The 23,537-nt window shown below is 43.9% G+C and overlaps 1 protein-coding gene across 1 annotated transcript in view; it reads right to left on the reverse strand.

Moving 5' to 3' along the window:
- Nucleotides 1–23,537, reverse strand: part of LOC128685456 (glutamyl aminopeptidase-like) — a 626,129-nt gene that overhangs the window by 50,211 nt on the left and 552,381 nt on the right. The window contains exons 8-10 of the mRNA XM_070082219.1: nt 8,995–9,225; nt 6,668–6,824; nt 1,309–1,436 (exon numbers count right to left, since the gene is read on the reverse strand). Coding sequence (XP_069938320.1) covers nt 1,309–1,436; nt 6,668–6,824; nt 8,995–9,225 — 516 coding nt within the window. The remainder of the gene's footprint in view (nt 1–1,308; nt 1,437–6,667; nt 6,825–8,994; nt 9,226–23,537) is intronic.

Raw genomic sequence — 23,537 nt, forward strand, 5'->3', positions numbered from 1 at the left:
TCAGGTTTGCCAATCTCCCATATGCTGCAGCAGTTATTTGATTGATGTGTGCCTCAGAGGACATGTTCGTTATAATGCTTACCCCAAGATCCTTTTCTTTAATTGACGTTTGCAGCTGTTGGCTTCCTAACCTGTACTCCGTCTGCGGTCTTCTGTGTCCTTCCCCAATATTCACGACCTTACACTTACTGGGGTTAAACTCCAGGAGCCATTTGTCGGACCACACTTGTAGTTTGTCCAGATCCCCTTGTAATCTTAACTGATCCTCGCCCACTTGTATTCTCCTCATCAGTTTCACATCATCAGCGAACAGTGACACTTCTGAATCTATTCCTTCCACCATGTCATTCACGTATACAAGAAACAGCACCGGGCCTGGGACTGAGCCTTGTGGAAACCCACTCGACACATTCGCCTACTCCGACACTTCAGCACGTACCAACACTCGTTGTTTTTTTCCTGTCAGGTATTCCCTGATCCAATTCAGTACTTTCCCAGTTATTCCTGCCTGCTCCTCTAATTTTTGCACCAGTCTCTTGTGTGGTACTGTGTCAAAAGCCTTCTTGCAATCTAAGAAGATGCAATCTACCCATCCCATCCCTTTGTGTGTGTGTGTGTGTGTGTGTGTGTGTGTGTGTGTGTGTGTGTGTGTGTGTGTGTGTGTGTGTGTGTGTGTTGTTTCGGTGCTGCGAAGAAAACACAAAATTAGATTGCATTTAAGGTTTTAATATATACGGAGAGCTGAGATCAGGTCATTCAAGGCTGTTGGATAAAATATTCTGTTCTCACTTGCCACTTGCACAAGCTGAGCAACTATTGGGCTAATTCAAAGATTTCTTACAAACCGTCACGGAGTAAAACAGAAAATATTATCACACAAAGTTAAGATATCCTGCACCTGATAAAAAAAATTAGAAATTAGCGATGTCAAGAGAGACGTTAACCACCAAAGTTGATCTATGGAATTTCCAACACCACTGACCACACGCTTGAAAAGAATTAATATATGGAATCATTGTGTTTTCGCTGATTCACTTATTAGGAAAAACAAAAGAAGTACTGGGGAAGAGGTGTACTGGGGAAGAGGTGTACTGAGGATGAGGTGTACTGGGGAAGAGGTGTACTGGGGAAGAGGTGTACTTGGGAAGAGGTGTACTGGGGAAGAGATATACTGGGGAAGAGGTTTACTGGGGAAGAGGTGTACTGGAGAAGAGGTTTACTGGGGAAGAAGTTTACTGGGGAAGAGGTGTACTGGGGAATGGGTGTACTAGGGAAGAGATATACTGGGACAGAGATGTACTGCGATACCTGAGGACTGCTGTGTATGAGGGAGATGAGATCTTGCCACATGGAAGGCTCGTAGTTGACACGATAATAACCGTACTGACCTACGTTGAACTTGATCCACGATGCACCGGAAGGTTTCCTTAAAGTCACTGTTAAAGCACAGAGTAAAATTAAACAAATTTAATTAATTGGAAGAAATAAAATTTTCCTTTTATTATCACAGTGAAAAAATAAGAATACACTGGAGGCACAAATATATATTTTCTTCTTACCTTTTGTTTCATTGTGATGGTTTAAATATACACAAAACACATACACACACAGGCGAGGCCAGGAGCTGTGAATCAACCCCTGCAACCTTAATTAGGTGAGTTCACAAATACGCAGGAGGCAGGGGCCACGAGCTATGAATCGACCCCTGCAACCAAAATTAGGTGAATGAAGACACAAATGAGTCAGAGAGATATTAGGAAGTATTTCTTCAATCATAGAGTTGTAAGGCAGTGGAATAGCCTAGAAAATGATGTAGTGGAGGCAGGAACCATACACAGTTTTAAGACACACACACACACACACACACACACACACACACACACACACACACACACACACACACACACACACACACACACACACACACGAGACTAGTCCCGGAGCTAAGGGGCTCGCTCTACGAGGAGAGGTTAAGGGAACTCCACCGACCACACTGGAGGACAGGAGGGACAAGGAAAACATGATAACACATAAAATACTGAGAGGAATCTACAAGGTAGACAGAGACAGGATGTTCCAGAGATGGTACACAGCAACAAGGGGTCACAATTGGAAGTTGAAGTTTCAGATGAGCCACAGGGATGTTAGAAAGTATTCCTTCAGTCATAGAATTGTCAGGATGTGGAATAGTCTGGAAAGTGAGGTAGTGGAGGCAGGTACCATACATAGCTTTAAGAAGAGGTACAACAAAACTCATGGAGGAGGGAGAGAGTGGACGTAGTGGCGACCAGTGAAGAGGTGGGGCCTGGAGCTATGAATCGACTTCTGCAACCACAATTAGGTGAGTACATACACACACTTATCTTATAGTATCCCCCCAGGCCACCCACCTCCATAAACCCCCACAATACAGTGTTAGAGAGCAAACTGATGGTGTGGTACACCAGCGCTAATGGAATAACGAATAAGTGGGAGGAGTGGCACAAAAGAATCACCGAGGCATCACCAGACAGAAAACAAGCTCTCAGGAATGATAACAAATGCCATCTTTCCAACCATATATCAAACCCTCAGGAAAGACAGAGTGAACAGGAGGGGGGAGGTGGAGGAGTGGGACTGCTCATCAAAAACCAATGGGATTTTGAGGAGCTGGAGAAAGGAGACAGAGGAGAAGCAAGGAACTATATAATAGGAATGCTTCAGAGTGGAGATCCCAAGGTGGTGATTGCAGTGATGTGTAACCCACCACAGAATAGCAGAAGAATAGCTGAAGTGGCCAGAAGCGCTCATGTGACCAGGGCAAAGCTACTGGTTATTGGTAACTTAAATCACAAAGATATCGACTGGGAAAAATCTGAAGCCACATGGGGGCTCAGAAACGTGGAGGGTTAAGATGATGGAAGTGGTACTGGAAAACCTCATGTACCAGAGAGAGAGGAAAGGATGAACCAGCAAGACTGGGCCTAGTATTCACCTTGAGTAGTGCAAATATTGCGGACATCACATATGAAAGACACCACGTGACCAGTGACCAAGTGGTTCTGAGCTATGAATGCAAAGTAGAGTTACAAGTGGAGAAGGAAGCAGGAAGGCAGGACGAATGAAGCCAAACTACAAGAAAGGGGACTACACAGGCATGAGGAATTTCCTGCACTAGGTACAGTGGGAAAGAACTAGCAGGGAAATCAGTAAATGAGATGATGGAATATGTGACAACAATATGCAAGGTAATGGAGGAGAAGTTTGTGCCCAAGGGCAATAGACATAATGAGAAGGCCAGGATGAGACCTTGGTTCACCCAAAGGTGTAGAGAGGCTAAAACCAAGTGCACTAGAGAATGGAAGAAGTATAGAAGGCAAAGGACACAGGAGAATAAAGGGGGTAGTCAAAGAACAAAAAATGAATATGCACAGGTAAGGAGGGAGGCCCAACGAAAATACGAAAATGACATAGCAGCAAAAGCCAAATCTGATGCAAAGCTGTTGTACAGTCACATCAGGAGGAAAACAACGGTCAATGACCAGGTAATCAGGCTGATGAAGGAAGTAGGAAAGTTTACAGGGAACAACCATGAAGTATGTGAGGAGCTCAACATGAGATTCAAAGAAGTACTGACAGTGGAGACAGAAAGAACTCCAGAAAGACAGAGAGGTGGGATACACCAACAAGTGCTGGACACGATACGTACAACCGAGAAGGAAGTAAAGAGGCAGCTAAGCGAACTAGATATCTCAAAGGCAATGGGGCCGGATAACATCTCCCTGTGGGTCCTGAGAGAGGGAGCAGAGGCGCTCTATATACCACTAACAACAATCTTCAACACATCTAGCGAAACAGGGCGACTACCTGAAGTATGGAAGAGAGCAAACATAGTCCCAATTTTTAAAAAAAGAAGACAGACATGCAGCATTAAACTACAGACAAGTATCACTGAAATATACTGTATGCAAAGTCATGGAGAAAATTATCAGAAGATTGGTGGACCACCTAGAAAGGAATGAGCTTATAAACGACAACCAGCACGGATTCAGAGACGGGAAATGCTGTATCACAAACCTACTTCTAGAGTCATGTGACAAGGTGACAGCAGTAAGACAAGAGAGAGAGGGGTGGGTAGATTGCATTTTTTGGACTGTAAGAAGGCTTCTGATACAGTTCCACACAAGAGATTTGTGCAAAAGCTGGAGGACCAGGCAGATATATCAGGGAAGGCACTGCAATGGGTCAAAGAATGCCTGACGGGAACACAGCAGCGAGTCATAGTACGTGATGAGGTGTCAGAGTGGACGCTTGTGACGAGCGGTGCTGTTTCTGGTATATGTGAATGACATGAAGGAAGGAATAGACTTAGAAGTATTCCTGTTTGCAGACGATGAGAAATTAATGAGAAGAATTCACTCAGAGGAGGATAAGGCAGGACTACAGAGGGATCTGGACAGGCTGCAGGCCTGGTCCAACAACTGGCTCCTGGAGTTCAACCCCATCAAGTGCAAAGTCATGAAGATCGGGGAAGGGCAAAGAAGACCACAGACAGAGTACAGTGTAGGGGGCCAAATACTACAAACCTCGCTCAAGGAAAAGGATCTTTGAATATGTATAATACCGAGAACATCTCCTGAGGCGCACATCAACCAAATAACTGCTGCAGCACATGGGCAACTAGCGAACCTAAGAACAGCATTCAGGCATCTCAGTAAGGAGTCGTTCCGGACCTTGTACACCGTGTACGTCAGGCCCAAATTAGAGTATGCAGCTCCAGTTTGGAATCTACATCTGGCCAAGCACGTCAGGAAACTAGAGAAAGTACAAAGGTTTGCAACGAGACTAGTCCCGGAGCTAAGGGGGCTTGTCCTACAAGGAGAAGCTAAGGAACTCGACCTGACGACATTGGAGAACATGAGGGACAGGGGGGACATGATAACGACATATAGAATTCTGAGCGGAATCGACAAGGTGGACAGAGACAGGATGTTCCAGAGATGGGACACAGCAACAATGGGTCACAGTTGGAAGCTGAAGACACAGACGAGTCACAGGAATGTTAGGAAGTATTTCTTCAGCCATAGAGTTGTCAGGAAGTGGAATAGTCTGGAAAGCGAGATACTGGAGGTAGGTACCATACATAGCTTTAAGAAGAGGTACAATAAAGCTTATGGAGCAGGGAGAGAGTGACCTGGTAGCAACCAGTGAAGGGGCGGGGCCAGGAGCTATGAGTCGACCTCTGCAACCACAATTAGGTGAGTACAGTTAAGTGAACACACACACACATTGAAGATAATAAATGTAGTCTCAATTTTTACGAAAAACAGATAGGCAGGCAGCATTAATTTAAACTACAGACCAGCGTCACTGACATGTATAGTATGGGAAGTTGTGGAGATTATGAGAAGAGTGGCTGAGCATCTAGAAAGGAATGAGCTGATATACGATAACCAGTGCAGTTTCAGGGATAGAAAATCCTGTCACAAACCTACTAGAGCTCAACGACAAGGTAACAGAAGTGAGACAGGAGAGTAAGGGATAGGTAGACTGCATTTTCTTGAACTGAAAGAAGGTCTTTGACACAGAAAAGGTAGAGCAGCAGGCAGGAATAAGAGGAAAATCACTACAATGGATCAGGTGTCATAATGGGTGCATGTGACGAGCGGGGTTCCACAAGGATCAGTCCTGGGGCCTGTGCTGTTTCTTGTATGCGTTAATGACATGACAGAAGAGATAGAGTCAGAGGTGTCCCTGCTCGCAAATGACGTGAAAGTAATGAGGAGAAAACATGTGAATGTGGACCAAGAAGGGCTACAAAGGGATCCGGACAGGCTGCAAGCCTGGTCTGACAAATGGTTCCTGGAGTTTGACCCCTCCAAGTGCAAAGTTATGAAGCTTGGGTAAAGACAAAGAAGGCCGCAGACAGAGTACAAGCACAGGAATTAAAGGCTGCAAACTTTTCTTAAGGAAAAGGATCTTGGGGTGAGCATTGTACTGAGCACATCCTCTGAGGTGCACATCAACCAAATAACCGCTGGAGCACACGGGCGCCTGGTAAATCTGAGAACAGCGTTTCGACATCAAAGTCAGAAGTCATTCACTACTACACCGTGTACATTGGGCCCATATAGCAGTATGCAGCATCAGTATGGAACGGAAACCTGATCAAATACGTCAAGAAATTAGAGAAAGTGCAAAAGTTTGCCTCAAGACTAGTCCCGGAGCTAAGAGAAAAGGTTAAGGGAACTCATCCTGACGACACTAGAGGATAGGAGGGATAGGGAAGATATGATAACGACGTATAAAATACTAAGAGGAATTGACAAGGTGGGCAGAACCAGAATGTTTCAGAGATCGGACACAGGAACAAGGGGACATCACTAGAAGTTGAAAACTCAGAAGAGTCACAAGGATGTTAGAAAATATTTCTTCAGCCCTAGAGTTGTCAGGAGGTGAAACAATCTGAAGAGTGAAGTAGTGGAGGCATGATCCATACATAGCTTTAAGAAGAGGTATGATAAAACTCTTGGAGCAGGAAGAGAGTGACCTAATAGCGACTAGAGAAAAAGCTGAGCCAGAAGCTGTGACTCCACACCTGCAACAACATATAGGTGAGATGAGTACACACACACATTACATATATGTTGAGACACAAAGAAACACAAAATTATGTTGGTGGCCTCACACTTGTCCATGTTCCTGTAGAACCACAATTGTTGTCGTGTAGACACATCACTGATGAATGTGACGGGTATGTCCCAGGTGTAGCCGTAAGGTGAGTCGTCACGACTCTCAGCCTCAGGGTCACTCAGGAACCTCATTTGTCGTACCTCCAGCTGCGTCTGTCTCAGGGATAAAATATATTTATTAACTCAGTGTTTTTCTTCCCTGGCGGTTATTCAATTATCAAATGGAAGAAATGTTGCCTTTCAAAGTATATCTTGTGTGTAAGTACAAGATGTTATTTGGACTAGTAACTCCGAAGAGGTAATAACCCAGAATAATGGAAGAAGTGTAGCATATTTCCATTAAGGTTCTTTTTAATGTCCTTTACTAAGGACACGACCGATAACAGTTGACTAAATCATAGTTCTCTGTTTTACCGCTACATATCACGTTACTTACCTCTTACTTGTTTACTCATACAAAATTCAGTCTGGGTCCAGTCGGGTGTCAGCCAAATGCGCTACACTGCGCTACACTGCGCTACACTGCGCTACACTGCGCCACGAGGTACAAAGTATTCTAAGATGTCGGAGTGTGTGTCGTGATGTATGGGCAAATCTTTCATCTGTTGCCCTTGTTCATTTAGCAGAAAATAGACTCCCTGGCGTTAGTCAACTGTTAACAGTTCTTGTTGTGTTTTTTCTTCTAAATATACTGCATGTAACTGACGCTGTAAGTTAATGGCATACAATATGGTAGAAGATGATGTGGAGAAGTTAATGTTATCAGTCTGTCATCCTAGGAACAAGATGACAAGTCGCGCTGCGAATTGCAAAGCAATTCAGAAAGGTGAGGTGTAGCAGCTTGTCTTGAAGACTACGTTGCTCATCACCAACTAAAAGGCTGAGGAACTGATTGCCTCGTCTTTTGTACATAGTTCTACAGTCTTCCCGTTATGTCCTTGAATTTGTATTGATAAAGCCACTGGATGGCGAAGCGTCTACAAATAAAGATACCCAGATATTGCACATGTGTCTAATTCTTCCTCAAGGTTATGTTATGTCTAGTGCAGAGCTTGTGTACTCTCACTGGATTATGGTCGTAATAATTATAGCCATAAACAGCTGAGTGTGTCCATCACTCCTTCCTCCTTATTTTCCTTCCTCAACCTCCTACTTCTTCAACATCCACTCTTCTACCTCCTCCATTATCCTCTTTTCCTTCTCAGTTTCCTCCTCCACTTCTTATTTATTCTCAACTCACTATTTGTCCAACCTATTATTTTTTCCTTTTACTCATATATTTATCCCCCTTTGTCACCTCCATTTCCTTTAATATTAATTCCCTTCTTTGCGAGAATCTTCTTTAAGGATTCATCTTTATTAAACAAATATATGTAAATAATCTTTAAACTATGACTCAAGGATCAAGAATAGGAGCTAATCTATGAATTATTTCTTGTATATGAAAAGAGTCCTCAGAGCCCACTTGTTACTTCAGAGACTTAATGAATTAGGAGGTATGACCCAAGGAACAAGAGCTAGAGCCTCAAGGAACTTAAAAAAAAACTCATGTTAGGCCAGGAGCTAAAGCTCCCCTGTAAGTTTCCTCCTCCTCACTTTGCAAAAAAATACCCCTACTGAGCAGATATCCCAGGAACTAGAGCTCATTCTCCCTCTACTCCGTTCCAACCAATTCTCATCAACTCTTCCCCTAAACCTCAGTCACATTACCCATGACCCTCTTGCACTCTTCTGTCCATCAACTATCTTCTATCCTCCAACAACTCTCCCCAACACTCCCCTCGATCTGGAATTCCATGCCAGTTCATTAGGAGTCTGCTCTTCCACTCCTTACCACTCAGGAGACCTGCGGCCACTACCCTCCCAAGCGAGATAGGGTTGTGGAGGTGGTGATGATGATGGTGGTGGTGGTGGTGGTGGTGGTGATGATGGTGATGGTGATGATGATGGTGGTGGTGGTAGTTATGATGGTGGCGGGGGGCGCGGGTGGGCACTGCACGCCCAATCACGGACCAGACAAATCTAACAGACCGACCTCCAAGATCGTTCCTTGCATACTGCACTTACTTGAGAGCACCTCACAGACCATACCCAACAGATTCGCCATTTCAAGGTTCTCGTCTGCCTTTGGAAACCTTGAAGGGGTTTCCCCTATACAAACACTGATCACAATAAGTATCCCGAAATGTAGTGTGTCTTTTCAAATCAGGACAATATCGATACAACAAACAATAAGTATCCTAAAATGTAGTGTGACTTTTCATATCAGGACAATATGGATACAGTAAGCATACTTCGGCACTCCAGGTTAGACAGCCCCCACCTGGTCATGAGAGGAGGTGGTGATGTTGATAACTGGGAAACCCATTTGTCGTGTCCAGGTGTCCATGATGCTGCTGATTTCCAGCTTGGTCTCCAGCACCTCCTCCAGCTCCCTCCACAGGTCCTGTGTGACAGCGTTGGCGAACTTGTAGCGTCGCAGGAAGTTCCTCACGCCCATACGAAACTGCTCCGAACCAATGAAGCTCTCCAGCATGCGCAGAACCGATGCGCCCTGCAGGGAAGACACAGGTTGCAAAATAATGATAGATCAATTTTTAATACATTCTAAAACTGTATTATAAGAATGTTAAATTTTTAACAATATCGAAGTTAGGATAAAATAGTCCATCAATAGTAATAATGGTTATTAACAATGATTTTTGAAGAGGCGGAAGGATAAGCCAGTGGAAATCCTCGGTCAGATGACCAAAAGCTCCAGTTTTGGTTCATCAGATGACTACGACCCGCGTCAGGAAACACTTGTCCTGTTTCCTGACAAACATCATACCTGCCTACCGTGATGAGTGTCTTGGTGAAGCCATTCAGAGTGTCACTGAGGTTTGAGGGGAAAAAGGCTCGTGAAATTGAAGGACACCCGACATCACAGTAGATGAGATGCTCTAATATAATAATAATAATAATAATAATAATAATAATAATAATAATAATAATAATAATAATAATAATAATAATAATTGTGGAGAAGTTTTCTCCAGGAGGGGAGTATCAGCTCCCTTCAGCCCCTTTCAGCCCTGAGGGTCCCAGCCCTCTCAGAAGAGGCAAGCTTCTTGCTTACTGCTATATCAAGTAATTGATCCCAGATGCAGTACGAGCATGTGACGCGGTCACGCGGCGCGGCCACCGCTCCTTGCAAGTGTCCAATGTTGCAAGTAGTTTAGTTTAATAAGAGACAGTTTAGTTTAATAAGAGACAATTAAGGAAAATCCTGCTCCCACTATTACCATGGTAAAGATAGTGTACATTGTTGTCTATGCTTAAGACAGCAAGAATTAAGCATTTTGCTTTGCTTCATAGTGGAAGTTTGGCAAGGAAGGGAAATGTACTAGGTCAGCTTTTCCTTTATGTGCTAGGGGCAGTGACGGTGTTGGAGGCTGTGAGGTCAGATTACTTTTGATCCTACTGGGACTCACACTGACGCCGGAATAACCAACAAAGAACACTGATCCACTCATTAGTGTGAACAAAGAAGTGTCTCACAGAACACAATAAACACAGAGAAGTGTGATCAGCTTCTTTAGTAATAAGATTGTGAATAAATTAATAAATCTTGATGAACAGTGTAACAACGAGTGTTGCGATCCAGCAGAGTGTAGTGCGACATTCTTCAAGGAACACTATTCTTCAATCAAGTCAACGGATATCCGGGTGCAACTATGGGTCAGCTACAAATACCCAGGTACGTTTAATGATCATAACATTGACAGGTCAGCTGCACAGCGGATATCATGCTAAGTTCATTACACTACCAATACCTGGTAAATTACAGGCCATCCAGCCTACAAAAGTAAGTTTTCCAATCAGCAACCAGTTACTGATATATGTTGACATAATACCCCCTAGGGGTAATTTATTTCTAATATATTTCCTTTACAGCCTGTTGAAAAGTGGCTACGACAGCTTCTCAAGACCTCTCCTGCAGGGGTGGCTGTGTAGGCGAAAGCTGTCTATCAAGCTAAGTTCCCCCTATATTTAATCTTTAACCTTAGTTGTACCATTTCTCAACAATAATAATAACAATAATAATTTTCATTTCTTAAGTACCTGTACAAAGTAAACAGGCTTAGCTGGCATAAATGATATATTACTATATTGAAAGCAGCTTGTTATGGTGAATATTTCAGGCAAATTAGGTAAATTTTGTCCCAGGTTGAGACAAACACCAGTCGACTAACACCCAGGTACCTGTTTTACTGATAGGTCTACCTGGAGTCTACCTGGAGGGCATTTCGGGGATCGACGCCCCTGCTGCCTGGTCCATGACCCGGCCTCCCGGTGGATCAGGGCCTGATCAACCAGGTTGTTACTGCTGGCCACACATATTCCAATGTACGAACCACAACCCGGCTGATCCGGCACCGACTTTAAGTATCTGTCCAGCTCCCTCTTGAAGGCAGTCAGGGGCCGATTGGTAATTCCCCTTATGCTTTGTGGGAGGCTGTTGAACAGTCTTGGGCCCCGGACACCTATGGTGTTTTCTTTTAGTGTACCAATGGTGCCCCTACTTTTCATTGGGGGTATTTCGCATCACCTACCCAGTCTCTTACTTTTGTAGGGAGTGATTTCTGTGTGCAGATTCGAGACCATTCCTTCTAAGATTTTCCAAGTGTAGATTATGATAAATCTCTCTCGCCTGTGTTCCAGAAAGTACAAGTCAAGTGCTTCCAAGCGTTCCCAGTAGTTGAGATGTTTGATGGAACTTATATGTGCAGTAAAGGTTCTTTGTACACTCTCTAGATCTGCAATTTCACCTGCTTTGAACGGAGATGTTAATGTGCAGCAATTAACATCTCTTAGCATCTCTTGTCTTGAATGCTCTCATTGTCCATCCTATCATTTTCTTTGCAGTTGTGATCGTGACACTGTTGTAATCCTTGAAAATGAGAACCTCACACATTACCACTCCCAGGTCCCTCACATTATTTTACCGCTCTATTGTATGATCAGAGTTTGTAGTGTACTAAGTTCTAGTTATAATCTCCAGTTTTCCATAACGGTGTAGTTGGAATTTGTCCTCATTGAACATCATATTGTTTTCCATTGCCCATTGGAAAACTTGGTTTATATCTTCTTGGAGGTTAACCATGTCCTCAACAAATGACAGTCTCGTGCAGATCATCGTCTGTGGAATGCCACTTGTTACAGATCCCCACTCAGATTTAACCCCATTTATGGACACTCTCTGCTTCCTGTCCGTGAGCCATGACTCGATCCACGAGAGCACTTTTCCCCAAAGGCCATGAGCTGTCACTTTCTTTAACAGTCTTTGGTGCGGAACTCTATCAAAAGCCTTACTAAAATCTAAATAAATAATATCAAATTCTTTATCGTGGTCAATAGTCTCAAAAGCTTTACTGAAGAAAGTTAATAAATTAGTTAGACAAGTCTGGCCTCTTGTGAATCCATGCTGAGTATCATTAATCAAGCTATGCTTATCGAGATGGCTTCTAATAATCTCAGCTATCATTGACTCTAGTAATTTGCCTACAATTGAGGTCAGGCTTATTGGGCGGTAATTTGACGGTAATGACTTGTCCCCTGTTTTAAAAATAGGAATTACATTAGCCATCTTCCACATATCAGACACTACACCTGTTTGAAGAGATAAATTAAAAATATTAGTTAATGGTTCACAGAGTTCCATTTTGCATTCCTTAAAAACCCTTGAAAAAACCTCATCAGGACCCGGTGACTTATTTTGCTTCAGTCGGTCTATCTGCTTCACAACCATTTCACTAGTGACTGTGATGTTACATAATTTATCTTCTGGCCCACTATAAAAATTAATTACTGGAATATTGTTAGTGTCTTCCTGTGTAAAAACCAAGAGAAAATAATTATTTAAAATCGAGCACATTTCATTCTCTTTGTCAGTAAGATGCCCATAGTTATTTTTAAGGGGATCTATCTTATCTCTAACTTTTGTTCTATAGACCTGGAAAAAACTTTTTGGGTTAGTTTTAGAATCCCTAGCAACTTTAATTTCATAGTCCCTTTTAGCTTTTCTTATCCCCTTTTTAATGTTCCTCTTAATGTCAATATACTGATTCATAAGATGACCCTCACCTCTTTTGATACGCCTATAAATTCCTTTCTTATGCCCTAGTAGATATTTCAGCCTATTATTCATCCATTTTGGGTCATTTCTATTTGATCTAATTTCTTTATACGGGATAAACGTTCTTTGAGCAGCATGCATGGTGTTCAGAAAACTGTCATATTGATAGTTCTCTTCGTTACCCCAGTCAACAGATGATAAGTGTTCTCTAAGCCCATCGTAATCTGCTAAGCGAAAATCTGGGACTGTTACTGAGTTATCCCTACTATCGTACTTCCATTCAATGCTAAAGGTAATTAATTTGTGGTCGCTAGCACCGAGTTCCTCTGAAATTTCTAAATTATTAACAAGGGATTCATTGTTTGCCAGAACTAAGTCAAGCAGGTTATTACTCCTTGTAGGTTCTGTCACAAACTGCTTCAAAAAACAATCCTGAACTACTTCTAAGAAGTTGTATGATTCTAAATTCCCAGTCAAGAAATTCCAATCAATATGACTAAAGTTAAAGTCTCCTAGAATTACTACATTATCGTGTCTTGTGGCCCTAACAATTTCCTCCCATAGTAGTCTCCCTTGGTCCCTATCTAAGTTTGGGGGACGGTATATCACACCTAAAATCAATTTTTCATGCCCCTCTGAAAATTCTATCCAAACAGACTCTGTATGTGTTACTTCAGACTTAATACCCGTTTTTATGCAACAGTTCAAGCGATCTCGGACATACAATGCCACCCCACCCCCCTTCCCGATACTTCTATCTACTTGGAACAATTTAAAACCCTGAATGTGACATTCCGCAGGCATGTCCCGATTTTTCATATTGAACCACGTCTCAGTTAAGGCAAATGCATCAATGTTACCTGCACTAGCAACTAGTCTCAACTCGTCCATCTTATTCCTAGCACTACGACTATTTGTGTAATATATATTTAAGGACCCTCCTTTCTCTTTACCCTTCCTGCTCCTTTCTGTTATTCTGCTAAACCTATTACTGTCTTTGTCAATTAGTGCCACTGGCTTTCCAATATCCACCTCATTGTGCCTATTACTGAGACGCCGACCGATTCCACCAATGAGAGTCCACCAGCACCTGCTTCCACCTCCGTCACAACGGACCAATCAGACGCCTCACCTCAAACGTCTCAGCCGCCAGCCAAGAAGGTTAAAACACAAGAGCCTTGGGATGCATCCCTACGTGCTACCACTACCGCCACTCCTTCACAAGAAGTCCATTACTTGCCTGGTGTATATTTCTACACAACCAACCAGAATGAGAACACAATGTACACTCCAGAAATGATTCAACTCCTCCACAACGGGACAGTCAAGTTCACCTGCGACTCAACTCGATCATTCACCACTGAATCCCTGAACAACCTACTCTCAAAAAGTCACCGCTTTGTGGCACTCGACTACACCACAGGGAAGAAATTCAGGACTCTTCAGAATGGGGCTGCCGAAGACGGTACCCTCATCTAGCAGGACTGTCAATGATCAATTATCGTGAAGGCAAGTTTCCCCAGCACTTTGCTGCCTGCTAAAGCTGGGGTGTGGCTCCAAAAAGAACCCTGTAATTGCTGCCTCCTCCCTCCTATGCTGCTGAAGATGCTAAACGAGAAGATACTTCCCACTTGGGGAGTCTCCGCAAAACAGAAGAAGTCACCCTCCAACCGGAGGGCCCTAAGAAACAATACAGAAGAAAGAAGATGAACGACACCCCCAGTCCGGGAGGCCACTGCCGGGTGGCCATCTGGAGAAGACCCGGGCCGGAAGTACCAGCAAACCTACAACAACAACAACAACACCCCAGGTAGATCTGTTTGTGACTTGAAAAAGCCCATTGTGTGGGCGAAACGTTGTCAATAAAGGATCACATTAAACTGCATATATGTTTATATTTCCATTATGTCGGTATTTTATACCATTTATTTCCACAGGTTTAGGATCTTCAAGCGTTCCTAGTAACTGAGGTGTTTTAACTCAGTTATGCACGGCGTGAAGGTTCTCTGTACATTTTCTAGGTCAGCAATTTCACCTGCCTTGAAAGGTGCTGTTAGTGTGCAGCAATATTCCAGCCTAGATAGAACAAGTGACCTGAAGAGTGTCATCATGGGCCTGGCATCCCTAGTTTTGAAGGTTCTCATTATCCATCCTGTCATTTTTCTAGCAGATGCGATTGATACAATGTTATGGTCCTTGAAGGTGAGATCCTTTGACATGATCACTCCCAGGTCTTTGACATTAGTTTTTCGCTCTATTGTGAGTGGTTGGAATTTGCTTTATACTCCGATGAAATTTTAATTTCCTTACGTTTTCCACATCAGAGTAATTGAAATTTCTCATCATTGAACTTCACATTGTTTTCTGCAGCCCATTTAGAGATTTGGTTGATGTCCGCCTGGAGTCTTGCAGTGTCTTCAATGGAAGACACTGTCATACAGATTCGGGTGTCATCTGCAAAGGAAGACACGGTGCTGTGGCTTATATCCCTGTCTATGTCCGATATGAGGATGAGGAACAAGATGGGAGCGAGTACTGTGCCGTGTGGAACAGAGCTTATCTCCGTAGCCGCATCAGGCTTTACCCTGTTGTCAGGTAAGACACATATGCAACAGTTAGACAACTTTAGTTGAAGATTGAGACACTTATGCAGCATATGGGAATCTTTATTCAGGAAACGTTTCGCCACACAGTGGCTTCATCAGTCCAATACAAAGAGGAAGGCGTAAGGAGAGGAGGAGTATGAGGTAATCAGTCCCTCAGCCTGGAGTCGATGTGTTCAGTCCATCAATCTTGTAGAATGTACAGCATACGGCCGTAGACGTGGCTTATATACTGTAGTGAGGTGACGTGAAGCAGGCGGAGGCGGGGTCATAGTGGTACCATCCACTAGTCGAAGTAGGTCTTCGTCCAAAGGTTGAACAAGTGTTGAAGAATTCTTTGTAACAAGATCCCATGATGCTGCAGTGTCTGACAGTTGTGATGAATGGTTTGAAAAACCGACAAGTTGAAGATTGAGACACTTATGCAGCATATGGGAATCTTTATTCAGGAAACGTTTCGCCACACAGTGGCTTCATCAGTCCAATACAAAGAGGAAGGCGTAAGGAGAGGAGGAGTATGAGGTAATCAGTCCCTCAGCCTGGAGTCGATGTGTTCAGTCCATCAATCTTGTAGAATGTACAGCATACGGCCGTAGACGTGGCTTATATACTGTAGTGAGGTGACGTGAAGCAGGCGGAGGCGGGGTCATAGTGGTACCATCCACTAGTCGAAGTAGGTCTTCGTCCAAAGGTTGAACAAGTGTTGAAGAATTCTTTGTAACAAGATCCCATGATGCTGCAGTGTCTGACAGTTGTGATGAATGGTTTGAAAAACCGACAAGTTGAAGATTGAGACACTTATGCAGCATATGGGAATCTTTATTCAGGAAACGTTTCGCCACACAGTGGCTTCATCAGTCCAATACAAAGAGGAAGGCGTAAGGAGAGGAGGAGTATGAGGTAATCAGTCCCTCAGCCTGGAGTCGATGTGTTCAGTCCATCAATCTTGTAGAATGTACAGCATACGGCCGTAGACGTGGCTTATATACTGTAGTGAGGTGACGTGAAGCAGGCGGAGGCGGGGTCATAGTGGTACCATCCACTAGTCGAAGTAGGTCTTCGTCCAAAGGTTGAACAAGTGTTGAAGAATTCTTTGTAACAAGATCCCATGATGCTGCAGTGTCTGACAGTTGTGATGAATGGTTTGAAAAACCGACAAGTTGAAGATTGAGACACTTATGCAGCATATGGGAATCTTTATTCAGGAAACGTTTCGCCACACAGTGGCTTCATCAGTCCAATACAAAGAGGAAGGCGTAAGGAGAGGAGGAGTATGAGGTAATCAGTCCCTCAGCCTGGAGTCGATGTGTTCAGTCCATCAATCTTGTAGAATGTACAGCATACGGCCGTAGACGTGGCTTATATACTGTAGTGAGGTGACGTGAAGCAGGCGGAGGCGGGGTCATAGTGGTACCATCCACTAGTCGAAGTAGGTCTTCGTCCAAAGGTTGAACAAGTGTTGAAGAATTCTTTGTAACAAGATCCCATGATGCTGCAGTGTCTGACAGTTGTGATGAATGGTTTGAAAAACCGACAAGTTGAAGATTGAGACACTTATGCAGCATATGGGAATCTTTATTCAGGAAACGTTTCGCCACACAGTGGCTTCATCAGTCCAATACAAAGAGGAAGGCGTAAGGAGAGGAGGAGTATGAGGTAATCAGTCCCTCAGCCTGGAGTCGATGTGTTCAGTCCATCAATCTTGTAGAATGTACAGCATACGGCCGTAGACGTGGCTTATATACTGTAGTGAGGTGACGTGAAGCAGGCGGAGGCGGGGTCATAGTGGTACCATCCACTAGTCGAAGTAGGTCTTCGTCCAAAGGTTGAACAAGTGTTGAAGAATTCTTTGTAACAAGATCCCATGATGCTGCAGTGTCTGACAGTTGTGATGAATGGTTTGAAAAACCGACAAGTTGAAGATTGAGACACTTATGCAGCATATGGGAATCTTTATTCAGGAAACGTTTCGCCACACAGTGGCTTCATCAGTCCAATACAAAGAGGAAGGCGTAAGGAGAGGAGGAGTATGAGGTAATCAGTCCCTCAGCCTGGAGTCGATGTGTTCAGTCCATCAATCTTGTAGAATGTACAGCATACGGCCGTAGACGTGGCTTATATACTGTAGTGAGGTGACGTGAAGCAGGCGGAGGCGGGGTCATAGTGGTACCATCCACTAGTCGAAGTAGGTCTTCGTCCAAAGGTTGAACAAGTGTTGAAGAATTCTTTGTAACAAGATCCCATGATGCTGCAGTGTCTGACAGTTGTGATGAATGGTTTGAAAAACCGACAAGTTGAAGATTGAGACACTTATGCAGCATATGGGAATCTTTATTCAGGAAACGTTTCGCCACACAGTGGCTTCATCAGTCCAATACAAAGAGGAAGGCGTAAGGAGAGGAGGAGTATGAGGTAATCAGTCCCTCAGCCTGGAGTCGATGTGTTCAGTCCATCAATCTTGTAGAATGTACAGCATACGGCCGTAGACGTGGCTTATATACTGTAGTGAGGTGACGTGAAGCAGGCGGAGGCGGGGTCATAGTGGTACCATCCACTAGTCGAAGTAGGTCTTCGTCCAAAGGTTGAACAAGTGTTGAAGAATTCTTTGTAACAAGATCCCATGATGCTGCAGTGTCTGACAGTTGTGATGAATGGTTTGAAAAACCGACAAGTTGAAGATTGAGACACTTATGCAGCATATGGGAATCTTTATTCAGGAAACGTTTCGCCACACAGTGGCTTCATCAGTCCAATACAAAGAGGAAGGCGTAAGGAGAGGAGGAGTATGAGGTAATCAGTCCCTCAGCCTGGAGTCGATGTGTTCAGTCCATCAATCTTGTAGAATGTACAGCATACGGCCGTAGACGTGGCTTATATACTGTAGTGAGGTGACGTGAAGCAGGCGGAGGCGGGGTCATAGTGGTACCATCCACTAGTCGAAGTAGGTCTTCGTCCAAAGGTTGAACAAGTGTTGAAGAATTCTTTGTAACAAGATCCCATGATGCTGCAGTGTCTGACAGTTGTGATGAATGGTTTGAAAAACCGACAAGTTGAAGATTGAGACACTTATGCAGCATATGGGAATCTTTATTCAGGAAACGTTTCGCCACACAGTGGCTTCATCAGTCCAATACAAAGAGGAAGGCGTAAGGAGAGGAGGAGTATGAGGTAATCAGTCCCTCAGCCTGGAGTCGATGTGTTCAGTCCATCAATCTTGTAGAATGTACAGCATACGGCCGTAGACGTGGCTTATATACTGTAGTGAGGTGACGTGAAGCAGGCGGAGGCGGGGTCATAGTGGTACCATCCACTAGTCGAAGTAGGTCTTCGTCCAAAGGTTGAACAAGTGTTGAAGAATTCTTTGTAACAAGATCCCATGATGCTGCAGTGTCTGACAGTTGTGATGAATGGTTTGAAAAACCGACAAGTTGAAGATTGAGACACTTATGCAGCATATGGGAATCTTTATTCAGGAAACGTTTCGCCACACAGTGGCTTCATCAGTCCAATACAAAGAGGAAGGCGTAAGGAGAGGAGGAGTATGAGGTAATCAGTCCCTCAGCCTGGAGTCGATGTGTTCAGTCCATCAATCTTGTAGAATGTACAGCATACGGCCGTAGACGTGGCTTATATACTGTAGTGAGGTGACGTGAAGCAGGCGGAGGCGGGGTCATAGTGGTACCATCCACTAGTCGAAGTAGGTCTTCGTCCAAAGGTTGAACAAGTGTTGAAGAATTCTTTGTAACAAGATCCCATGATGCTGCAGTGTCTGACAGTTGTGATGAATGGTTTGAAAAACCGACAAGTTGAAGATTGAGACACTTATGCAGCATATGGGAATCTTTATTCAGGAAACGTTTCGCCACACAGTGGCTTCATCAGTCCAATACAAAGAGGAAGGCGTAAGGAGAGGAGGAGTATGAGGTAATCAGTCCCTCAGCCTGGAGTCGATGTGTTCAGTCCATCAATCTTGTAGAATGTACAGCATACGGCCGTAGACGTGGCTTATATACTGTAGTGAGGTGACGTGAAGCAGGCGGAGGCGGGGTCATAGTGGTACCATCCACTAGTCGAAGTAGGTCTTCGTCCAAAGGTTGAACAAGTGTTGAAGAATTCTTTGTAACAAGATCCCATGATGCTGCAGTGTCTGACAGTTGTGATGAATGGTTTGAAAAACCGACAAGTTGAAGATTGAGACACTTATGCAGCATATGGGAATCTTTATTCAGGAAACGTTTCGCCACACAGTGGCTTCATCAGTCCAATACAAAGAGGAAGGCGTAAGGAGAGGAGGAGTATGAGGTAATCAGTCCCTCAGCCTGGAGTCGATGTGTTCAGTCCATCAATCTTGTAGAATGTACAGCATACGGCCGTAGACGTGGCTTATATACTGTAGTGAGGTGACGTGAAGCAGGCGGAGGCGGGGTCATAGTGGTACCATCCACTAGTCGAAGTAGGTCTTCGTCCAAAGGTTGAACAAGTGTTGAAGAATTCTTTGTAACAAGATCCCATGATGCTGCAGTGTCTGACAGTTGTGATGAATGGTTTGAAAAACCGACAAGTTGAAGATTGAGACACTTATGCAGCATATGGGAATCTTTATTCAGGAAACGTTTCGCCACACAGTGGCTTCATCAGTCCAATACAAAGAGGAAGGCGTAAGGAGAGGAGGAGTATGAGGTAATCAGTCCCTCAGCCTGGAGTCGATGTGTTCAGTCCATCAATCTTGTAGAATGTACAGCATACGGCCGTAGACGTGGCTTATATACTGTAGTGAGGTGACGTGAAGCAGGCGGAGGCGGGGTCATAGTGGTACCATCCACTAGTCGAAGTAGGTCTTCGTCCAAAGGTTGAACAAGTGTTGAAGAATTCTTTGTAACAAGATCCCATGATGCTGCAGTGTCTGACAGTTGTGATGAATGGTTTGAAAAACCGACAAGTTGAAGATTGAGACACTTATGCAGCATATGGGAATCTTTATTCAGGAAACGTTTCGCCACACAGTGGCTTCATCAGTCCAATACAAAGAGGAAGGCGTAAGGAGAGGAGGAGTATGAGGTAATCAGTCCCTCAGCCTGGAGTCGATGTGTTCAGTCCATCAATCTTGTAGAATGTACAGCATACGGCCGTAGACGTGGCTTATATACTGTAGTGAGGTGACGTGAAGCAGGCGGAGGCGGGGTCATAGTGGTACCATCCACTAGTCGAAGTAGGTCTTCGTCCAAAGGTTGAACAAGTGTTGAAGAATTCTTTGTAACAAGATCCCATGATGCTGCAGTGTCTGACAGTTGTGATGAATGGTTTGAAAAACCGACAAGTTGAAGATTGAGACACTTATGCAGCATATGGGAATCTTTATTCAGGAAACGTTTCGCCACACAGTGGCTTCATCAGTCCAATACAAAGAGGAAGGCGTAAGGAGAGGAGGAGTATGAGGTAATCAGTCCCTCAGCCTGGAGTCGATGTGTTCAGTCCATCAATCTTGTAGAATGTACAGCATACGGCCGTAGACGTGGCTTATATACTGTAGTGAGGTGACGTGAAGCAGGCGGAGGCGGGGTCATAGTGGTACCATCCACTAGTCGAAGTAGGTCTTCGTCCAAAGGTTGAACAAGTGTTGAAGAATTCTTTGTAACAAGATCCCATGATGCTGCAGTGTCTGACAGTTGTGATGAATGGTTTGAAAAACCGACAAGTTGAAGATTGAGACACTTATGCAGCATATGGGAATCTTTATTCAGGAAACGTTTCGCCACACAGTGGCTTCATCAGTCCAATACAAAGAGGAAGGCGTAAGGAGAGGAGGAGTATGAGGTAATCAGTCCCTCAGCCTGGAGTCGATGTGTTCAGTCCATCAATCTTGTAGAATGTACAGCATACGGCCGTAGACGTGGCTTATATACTGTAGTGAGGTGACGTGAAGCAGGCGGAGGCGGGGTCATAGTGGTACCATCCACTAGTCGAAGTAGGTCTTCGTCCAAAGGTTGAACAAGTGTTGAAGAATTCTTTGTAACAAGATCCCATGATGCTGCAGTGTCTGACAGTTGTGATGAATGGTTTGAAAAACCGACAAGTTGAAGATTGAGACACTTATGCAGCATATGGGAATCTTTATTCAGGAAACGTTTCGCCACACAGTGGCTTCATCAGTCCAATACAAAGAGGAAGGCGTAAGGAGAGGAGGAGTATGAGGTAATCAGTCCCTCAGCCTGGAGTCGATGTGTTCAGTCCATCAATCTTGTAGAATGTACAGCATACGGCCGTAGACGTGGCTTATATACTGTAGTGAGGTGACGTGAAGCAGGCGGAGGCGGGGTCATAGTGGTACCATCCACTAGTCGAAGTAGGTCTTCGTCCAAAGGTTGAACAAGTGTTGAAGAATTCTTTGTAACAAGATCCCATGATGCTGCAGTGTCTGACAGTTGTGATGAATGGTTTGAAAAACCGACAAGTTGAAGATTGAGACACTTATGCAGCATATGGGAATCTTTATTCAGGAAACGTTTCGCCACACAGTGGCTTCATCAGTCCAGTCTGACAAGATGAACATCAAAATGGTATACAATACCGACAGGTTGTTAGGTAAGACACATATGCAACAGTTAGACAACTTTATTCCGAAACGTTTCGCCTACACAGTAGGCTTCTTCAGTCGAATACAGAAAGTAGGCAGGAACAGTAGAGATGTGAAGACGATGTAATCAGTCTAACTGTTGCATATGTGTCTTACCTAACAACCTGTCGGTATTGTATACCATTTTGATGTTCATCTTGTCAGACACTGCAACACATGGCATCTTGGTACAGAAAACACCTTGGACAAGCTTTTCAAGTGAGAAGTGTTGAATCTGAGAGGGACATGACCTATCAGAGGCTACATTCTCACTACTACTACTACTACTACTACTACTACTACTACTACTCTGCACCTCTCCTTCCGACAGTATTTAAGTCTCCGCACTGTCGCTTGATCTTCAGATACTTCCTGACTATGGAACTGAACTTCTCCAGGCCGAGGGACTGACAACCTCAAATTCTACGACTACAAGGGTGATGGACTGATTACATCGTCTTCACATCTCTACTGTTCCTGCCTACTTTCTGTATTCGACTGAAGAAGCCTACTGTGTAGGCGAAACGTTTCGGAATAAAGTTGTCTAACTGTTGCATATGTGTCTTACCTAACAACCTGTCGGTATTGTATACCATTTTGATGTTCATCTTGTCAGACACTGCAACACATGGCATCTTGGTACAGAAAACACCTTGGACAAGCTTTTCAAGTGAGAAGTGTTGAATCTGAGAGGGACATGACCTATCAGAGGCTACATTCTCACTACTACTACTACTACTACTACTACTACTACTACTACTACTACTACTACTACTACTACTACTACTACTACTACTACTACTACTACTCTGCACCTCTCCTTCCGACAGTATTTAAGTCTCCGCACTGTCGCTTGATCTTCAGATAGTTCCTGACTATGGAACTGAACTTCTCCAGGCCGAGGGACTGACAACCTCAAATTCTACGACTACAAGGGTGATGGACTGATTACATCGTCTTCACATCTCTACTGTTCCTGCCTACTTTTTGTATTCGACTGAAGAAGCCTACTGTGTAGGCGAAACGTTCCGGAATAAAGTTGTCTAACTGTTGCATATGTGTCTTACCTAACAACCTGTCGGTATTGTATACCATTTTGATGTTCAGGCTTTACCCTGTTGACTACATAAGAACATAAGAAAGAAGGAACACTGCAGCAGGCCTACTGACCCATGCGAAGCAGGTCCATTTCAACCCCCTCCCTGAATTAACCCAATGACCCACCTAGTTAGGTAACTTCCACTTAAGGAAGGAGCACTACATCAGACCTAGTAACACAAGCTAGTCAGGTCCAACTCACACCCACCTACACCCACTCATGTATTTATCTAGCTCATCTTTAAAACTACACAACGTTTTAGCCTCTATAACCGTACTATGGAGTCTGTTCCACTCATCCACAACTCTATTACCAAACCAGTGCTTTCCTATATCCTTCCTGAATCTGAATTTTTCAAACTTGAAACTATTGCTGCGAGTCCTGTCTTGGCTGGAAATTTTCAGCACGCTATTTACATCCCCTTTATTTGTTC

Source organism: Cherax quadricarinatus, chromosome 1, assembly GCF_038502225.1.
Source record: "Cherax quadricarinatus isolate ZL_2023a chromosome 1, ASM3850222v1, whole genome shotgun sequence".
NCBI classification, from domain to species: Eukaryota; Metazoa; Arthropoda; class Malacostraca; order Decapoda; family Parastacidae; genus Cherax; species Cherax quadricarinatus.